The sequence below is a fragment of the Magnolia sinica genome, chromosome 2 (genome assembly GCF_029962835.1).
Source record: "Magnolia sinica isolate HGM2019 chromosome 2, MsV1, whole genome shotgun sequence".
Classification (NCBI taxonomy): domain Eukaryota; kingdom Viridiplantae; phylum Streptophyta; class Magnoliopsida; order Magnoliales; family Magnoliaceae; genus Magnolia; species Magnolia sinica.
The window spans coordinates 129,563,129-129,571,167 of record NC_080574.1 but is presented as its reverse complement, the minus strand read 5'-3'; the positions used below and the strand labels follow the sequence as shown (position 1 = coordinate 129,571,167).

The 8,039-nt window shown below is 38.6% G+C and overlaps 1 protein-coding gene across 1 annotated transcript; it reads right to left on the bottom strand.

Moving 5' to 3' along the window:
• Positions 1-3,631: 3,631 nt before the first annotated feature.
• On the bottom strand, positions 3,632-7,099 carry LOC131237636 (transcription factor MYB62-like). The gene is made up of 3 exons (XM_058235519.1): positions 6,902-7,099; positions 6,643-6,772; positions 3,632-5,261 (listed from the first exon to the last, which is right to left on the bottom strand). The coding sequence occupies exons 1-3, from the start codon at positions 7,050-7,052 to the stop codon at positions 4,658-4,660; spliced, it is 885 nt and encodes a 294-aa protein (XP_058091502.1). The 5' UTR covers positions 7,053-7,099; the 3' UTR covers positions 3,632-4,657.
• Between the last annotated feature and the right edge of the window lie 940 nt (positions 7,100-8,039).

Here is an 8,039-nt window from a genome sequence, read left to right as displayed (position 1 = left end):
AATAACCCGCCAGAATAGATGAATGATGTAGATATAAAATACACATAAAAAAAAAAGGACCGTTGTAAGGATGGATCCTTACCCTTTCTAGGGTGGTAGACTGTCATGAGTTTCAACACCTGGTCAAGGGTTCAAGTATCTATAGGCGGTGAAATTCCACTAGCGTGAGTGTGTAGGGTGTGTGTACGTGTGTTAAATAAATAAATAAATAAAAAGGGCCGTTGTAAGGGCCCCACAATATTAGGTGAGGCCATGACCTTACATCTGGCTATCAATTTTGAATGATCTAAACCATTGAATTCAATGGATAAAATTAGGTAAATTGGATTGTCCAAGTAGCATAAATTATTTTTTTGTATAGTTCTCAATTGAAAATGGATCATGGTTTCTACGGTTTAGATTAGACCACGAAGAGTAGTAAATAGATAACCACACTTTACGAAAATGAAGTGCGAATCATTAGTGCAATGTCGCCCAAAAGATGGAGAAAACAAAACCCACCTGCATGTTTCTAGAAGAATATATAATTACATATTAGAAGGCAAAGACACTTAAATTAGTCTTTGATAATGAGACTTTTCCAATCCCAGTAGAAATCTATGACTAAACCCAAGCGTACGTTTTCCACACAGAAATTTGAATGATTCTCGTGTGAGGTTTGCTAGTTCCACAAGCGTGTAAATCAGGATACATTCACGCGCAGTCACACGTGCAAATATAAAACATGTGAATGAGATCTGGATTTTGGAAATAATGATTAAATCTTCTGCCCAAAAATCAGAGAATTTCACTCTTCATGTAGCCAACAAGGTGCACGGAAAATTAGTGGTTAACTTTTTTCTAGCCATTCATTTTTTTTTGGTACGTTGTGGCCCACCTAAAGTGTGAAATAGCCTGATTTTTATGATGGAAGATCTAAACAGTGTAGACCAATTGATGGAAAGCTCAGATCCCACACACGTGTCACAATATGACATATTCACATGTGTAGATGTATACGGTTCCACACGCGTGTGGAATTAGCTAACCTTTTTCTCATGTATCGTGATTAGGACATAAGGTAGCCTTCGTGTCACATGGGCCCACCACCAAGATAAAGTAAGGTTATGCTGCGTGTATCTTGCCTCGGATTTTGATGTTTGAGCACTCTTTAAGATTCCCCGACCCTACGCAAGTAGCATTAGAATACTACTCTCGGGCACAGGTGCCTGTCTATCCTGCATTTGTGAGATCTGGGCCATCCATCAGGCAGGCCTCACCATGCACGTACCCTAGCCTCTAGATCAGCCCATCAAGTCATCAGGTAAGCCTCACGTAAATGAAAACAATGGATGGCTGTTCCAATGGCAAGGTGTGACTCACTTGATGAGTGTACTGTCTTGACTTTTATCCAGGCGCACATACATGGTGACATCAGGATGATGAACGGCCCAGATATTTCTCATGGGCTTTAAGCTAGTAGGGATGGACGCGGATTGCGTCCTGCCCCTGCCCGTCTCTAGCCCCGCAGCTCTGTAGGCGGCTCCACCGTGATGTATCCATTTATCCAAGCTGTTCATTCCTTTTCTAAGATTATTTTAAGGCATTAACACAAAAATGAGGCAGATCCAATGCTCAAATGAACCACACTACATATGACTCTTGTAACCAGCATTTAATGTTTTGTACATTTAATGCAACTAAGTTTATTATTTGGTGTGGTCCACTCGAGCGTTGAATATGCGTTATTTTTGTGTTCATGCCTTAAAATGATACGAGAAAAGAGATGGACGGGCTTGGATAAATAGATACACCACGGTGGGCCCACCCATAGACCTGCCCGTTCGGGCTAGAGATGGGCGGGGGTAGGACGCAATGCGGGTCCAGGAGGGATGCCCACTAGTGGATTCTAGACGTGGCTTTGCATTTCTTTTTAAGGATTTAAATGTCTAGCAAAAGACCATAGCCTCTTTTGCAAGGATGGAAAGCAAGCTTACGTGACTAAGACTACCACAATAGAAAAAAAAAAAAAAACACGTTATTTGGAATAAGCCATTTGATCCAAATGTTCAAGGTTTAAGATCAAAAGAAAGCATAGCCATTGATCATGTTGTTGTATGCAACAAAGGCCACGTTTGGATGTACAAGTAAATTGAATTGTCAAAGTGAAAATGTCTTTACTTGTTGCTATAGGATATTTTTGGACTATTACTGTTGGATCTGGGTCATATTTAGTGATCCAAACCGTTGATCTGACAAAATACAACGATGAAGTTTTCTGCTTAAAATTCTTCAACGTTGGAAAATTCCAGGCACCACAAATTAGTCAAGGAGACAGTCGATATTCAACGGAAAGAAGTTAAAGAATTGAAGCTAAATTACTTCAGTTGAGAGTTTCATCATTCGGGGTCCTCCATTGACATGAGACTCATCTAATAAACGGTTTGGATCACTGCCTATAACCTAGATCCAACTGCCATACTCCGGATGTATCCTATAGTAATAGGAATGAGATTTTATTTTATTTTTTTTAATAGGAATGAGATCTATTCTAGCAGAGCCTCTAGTAATGTGGTTTGGACTTTTGACAGGGTAAGTGAGCCCGTACGATGGTATGACAAGGCCAATTGCTTCTACAGGATGCTATTGACAACATGAACGGTTTGGATCAATCAAAGGATGTAATCTAGGTGGGGTGCTTCCTCCTTTCTTGAAAGAAAAACATAAATAAAATAAAAGACTCATGATGCAACCCTCAAAAGTTGAAACTGAAACAATGACAAGTTGGAGAACATTACCTCATTAATAATGCTGATTTGGTTATTTCCATTTTTTTTATACTAATAAATGCAATCCAAATGGATAGTGCATCCAAACGGACCACTGACTAGTTATTGTTTCATAACTTGTAATTAACAAAGCTCGGCGGTCATACACTTGCATTTCTTAAATGATATAATGCCTTTGAAGAGAAACTTCAAATCCGAAGTATTTCTTCTCCTCCATTCATTTGTGAAACCATCTCATTGCTCATCATTGGTGTCGGTTGAAGCCGCGGTTTCGGTTGACGTTGATATCTTTTAAAAGTATATGAACTAGGTTCAATGTAGATAGAACTACAAAAAAAGACATGTGGGAGACTACATGCGTAGGATCCACGTAACCTTCCACATATGATTGCATGTGAAGATGAACACACGCATGTGAGTTAACATGCGCATGTGTGGACTAAAGCATGTGAGATCACATATGTGCACGTGTGCATGATCATGAAGTCACGACATCCCGCATGCATGCTCATTGTCACACGTGTTGCACTTTAGGTGTTTTTGCTACTTATAAATGAATGATTTTCTACACTGAAACTATTATTTTAGTCATGCTAGTGGTGTGACTTGTATGAATGTGGGATCTCTTCCATGTTTGAAATTCTTGTGAGAAAGCTGTAAGAAAGGCTTGTTTCCTAGAAATAGATCAAGAAAAAGGTTGGTTGGAGTTGAATGGCCCAAGATGCCGAAAGCAATCTTCAACATAGAACATTAAAAAAAGGAAAAAAGAAAAAGAAAGAAAAAAGAACCCTCCATAAAGTCTACCACATGCATTTCCACAATTTCTTAGATGATTTTGACACATCCACTATGGGACAAGTACAGGTTAATCAAAATGGTGGGTTTGATCTTGGACAGACCATATTGGTCAATCTTAACCGTTGGATCCATATGTTGAATTTTGACAGCTTCCCATTTTCTCCCTGTGACTTTTAGGTAGATGGTTAGGATCATCTACTATATGTGATACTTTGGATGTGATTATATTGCAGAAGGCTTAAAAGAACATAAGTGGAGATAGTAAGAAAAAATTTGATAGAGCAGAACAATATGATAAGATCTATACATCTAACTCAATTAATTGGGACACGGCTTAGATGATGATGATGTTCCATCTATGATGAGCCCACGATTTCTACCATCTAGAACGACTTGCATGATTCCACATGTATGATGGATGAGTCAGCACCCCACATGGCATAAATAGTCTAGCCCCTCTTTGGATAATTTGTATGAATGTCCTCACAAGAGAGTGGGTCAAGAAGCATTAGATTCCAAGTGGCCGAAATTTCTTCATCATCCCACCATCTTTTTAATCTCTTGAAAATGCAGTCAATAACAAAGGAAGATTTCCACGACTTAAAACTTACAATCTCCAACCTGAGCTTTGCTAAGAGCATACACGTGTTCAATAAACCTCATGTACCCCGTCACACATGTGCCATCATGGCACATAAGTGTTAGACCCAATCCATTCATGATGGTGGTCTGATCTTTTACATGTTTACCGAAAAACAAATCTGGCCCACTGAATAGGTGGGTGAGTTAGAAAACTTCAGCCAAGTTTTCCAGAACCGTACATTTGTTTTGCAAACTGTGGCCCATCAATATAGTGGAGTCTTTCTGATGGATGGACTGGATCTTGGACCTATCCTGCCATGGTGGCACTTGTGTGGCGTGTACATGAGTATGGGCTTGGTAGAGATCTTCCAACATTATCCAACCTTGCCATACTTAAAAAAAAAAAAAAAAAACAAACAAACAAACAAAAAGAAAAGAAGAAGGAGAAAATCCATGAAACTCCCACTAACTTCTTGTTGGGTCATTATCAAACAAGCCTCTCGATGCCCCTACCTAAGCTTTCTGAACTGCGACCACTCATCCATGGTCCATAGACTATCTCCCATGTCACCAACCCAATCAATCTCAGCCGTTGAACAATCATAGATTGGACAGTTGAAGCCTGCTGCTGATGTGGAAGGTGGGTTTAAGGCCTCTAAGCCATAGATGTTGTCAACATAGTAACCCTTTGAAAATAGGTTGTGGTCAAGATTGCCCAAGTCATGAGGACTTGCTGGGAATTCTGAAATTTGAGTGAGGGAGTAAATGTTCATGGAATCTGAAGAGATGCTTGGGCTGCAATCCTCAGAGAAGGATTCCTCATTGCAGGCATTGCTTAGTGCAACTTGGTAACTTGTGCTTTGGGATTCTGGTGGTGATGCCTGATGGACTGTGTTGAGTAGAGTGGAAGATGAATTTAGGGTTTCCATGGATGAAGCAGATTCCATCTTTTGAAGCAATCTTGGCATCCAGAAGCAGCGGATTGTGTCCCGAAACCTGGAGCTGTTGGCATCGATCTTCAGTTGGCGTGCTTGTTTTTGCACCCTTGTTCGCCAAAAGTTCTTGATTTCATTGTCTGTTCTACCAGGGAGATGTTGTGCAATCTTAGACCACCTAGAAAGAGGGGGAAATGATGAAGTTACTACACCTCAACAGCGATAATTGCTCTAGTTATGAAAATTTTCATGTGATGAGATCTAACAAATCATGGCCATTAATTTTACAACAATGAAAGTATCACGTGTGACAGACATACGGAAAATATAAGAAAATTAATGTAGATTTCAGCTTTAATACCATGTTGAATGTTATAAGACACGATTGGGCTCATTACAAGAAAATTGTTTGATTGGGTCGTGTGATTAATTTGATTTCATTCTAATATTGTGGATCTTGCTCTCTTTGGTAGTTACTCTTGAGGTTTGGTGGACTCCTACCAGCAAGTACAAACAAGATATGCACAGAACTTTTTTTTTTTTTTTTTGGAATTTACTATGTTGCCTGTCCTCATCAATCTTATAAATTTCACTGAAGTGTAAGCCATTTATCTCTTCATCTCTGAGTGGATGTCGGGGTCTGCCTAACCTAAGTAAGCTACCCCAAATTTTTAAAAAAATAAAAATCATAGGGTGAGATGTGGACAATTAAATAAATTATTGAGATTGAATTAGTAGATTGCTTATTGTGTCATGAGTTGTTAAAGTCGTTGAGGTTCAATGGAATACATCTCAACTATCCTGTAACACACTAGTTTGGGACTCTAGCTTTCTAACCTGGATCATCTTCCAATGATCAAAACTGTTTATACGAGAAGTCTCACTTCATATTGTAGAAAGACAACAAATAAAAGCTCTCAATTGGATTATCTCAACCCTCTGATAAGTTGGTTCTTTTGCTTTTAAACATGAACAGTCACCTTGATTTTTGTATGATCACGGGGTTGAACTATACAATTCAAGAATGTTTTTTTTTTTCCTTTTCCCGCATACCTCATCCAAGGGAAGCCCTGTCACATAAACGGTTTGTTTCTTTGAAAAAGGCTCAAATCCAAAGGCCAGTCCAGACATATCCTATTGTAATATGTCGAGATGTATTCCATCAAATCTCTAAATGGGATTACCTTTTGATTAAGGTATTTGTGGAGACTTACTTTTCACTAACACCGCACTCATAGAGATTGATTTGTAATCACACACCTTCACTAGACAAGATGAAATTGTAACCCACTTGTGACAACAACCACTAACATAACATTCAAACATCACATAGAAATAAAACAACACGTAAAGTCGATTGCGTAAAATCTCAACTCAACGTCATTATCAGAACAGAAAATCAATTGATTATGACATTTTTATTTTTTTGGTGTGATTCCAATGTCACAGCAAATGTAAATTACCTTTCATTGATTGCTAAGGTAGCGAAAATTATTCATTATAGAGGAACCCAAATCCTGAAATTCCTATTTACCTACATTAAATCAAGATGAAATTACCTGTTCCCCCACTTGGAATGGAGTTCAAGAATCAAGAGCTGTTCTTCGGGGCTAAGGTTCCCACGCTTCACATCAGGTTTCAAGTAATTCAACCATCTCAATCTACAACTCTTGCCAGTTCTCTTCAATCCTGCAAAAAAGAATAAAAAAGAAAATTGAAAATAAGAAGCCCCATGAAAGAGGAGGATGATAGTAATGGAAATCACACACTCATCTTTTGAAATTTCACCACCCCATCAAAAGGGTGGATTGGATTTACCTGCACATTTGGCTAATAGATTCCAACGACCTTCACCATGACATGCAATGTAGTGTATGAGGAGATTGTCTTCTTCAATTGTCCATGGTCCTCTTCTTAGCTCAATGTCCTCTCCTTCTTTGCACCCTCTCTTAGTAATAGTAGTAGACATGGGCACTACACAAAAGCCTAAAAAGGGAAGCTTTTCAGAACACTATATGTTGCAGTTGAAGTTGTAGTGAGACTAACATCCCAACATTTATATAGACTCCAGTGAGGAAAATCCACGAAAAAATTAGCACTGTATTTAGTTGAATGCTCCGGTGCTCTTTAGTTCTCCTGGTTGCATTTAGTTGAATTGGACACTTGGATTATCCAATCCACTGATCTAGAGCGTTCATTATGTCCAAACCACATTTCATGGGCACCATGAAAAAATCTCACCCATTTGACAAATATTAACCATTTGTTTAATGGTCTTTAATATGGACGGTCAAGATCATTTACAATAAAAAGGGTCCAACTAACAATCTGATCTGTCTAGTTGTTAGAGACTAGCATGGATTGCTTATGATTCTAAAGAAATACTCTTGTTAGCGCAATTGTAGCCATCCCATCCATGGCTTAAGAAAGGATGGCTATAAAAATGAGGAAAAATAAATGAATGGACTGCGTCATCTGATCAGTACTATTTTTGTATGATAGCATTAGAAATGTGTTTTGAACCTAATGGACAGTTCAGATTGATTGATTGGACTTTTTAACTGAACTTAGCCAACAAGGAGCACTATAACTTATAGTGCTCTGACAGCACTGGAGCATTTTTTCCCACCTAATACTTCCATGAATTTGACAAAGGAGATAAAAAGTATACTTAGCTGGAGTTTCCATTTATTCTGTTCACTATTTTAACATTTAAATAAATCAAGATGGAATTTTCTACAGTTAATTTCATGGACCCAAAAGGTGAATATTTAGGTAGTCTGCAGGCTTACCCGAAACTGTAGACTCGAGAACTACTGACTCGGATCGGTCTCTTCGTATCGTAATCAGAACTGATCATTCAATGGACCTCGTTTACAATGGAGATGGCTTTAGATCTCTCCAGTTGGATGATTCGATGGGCCTTGACATGGACTACAAATGGGTGGAATAAAAT

Bases quoted from the DNA above. Each gene is read 5' to 3' on its own strand.
- LOC131237636 (XM_058235519.1), bottom strand. From the start codon at position 7,052: ATGTCTACTACTATTACTAAGAGAGGGTGCAAAGAAGGAGAGGACATT. The intron at 6,773-6,901 runs GTAAATCCAATC...TCTTTTTTGCAG, and splicing joins TCTATTAGCCAAATGTGCAG to GATTGAAGAGAACTGGCAAG. The intron at 5,262-6,642 runs GTAATTTCATCT...CCCTCTTTCTAG, and splicing joins CATTCCAAGTGGGGGAACAG to GTGGTCTAAGATTGCACAAC.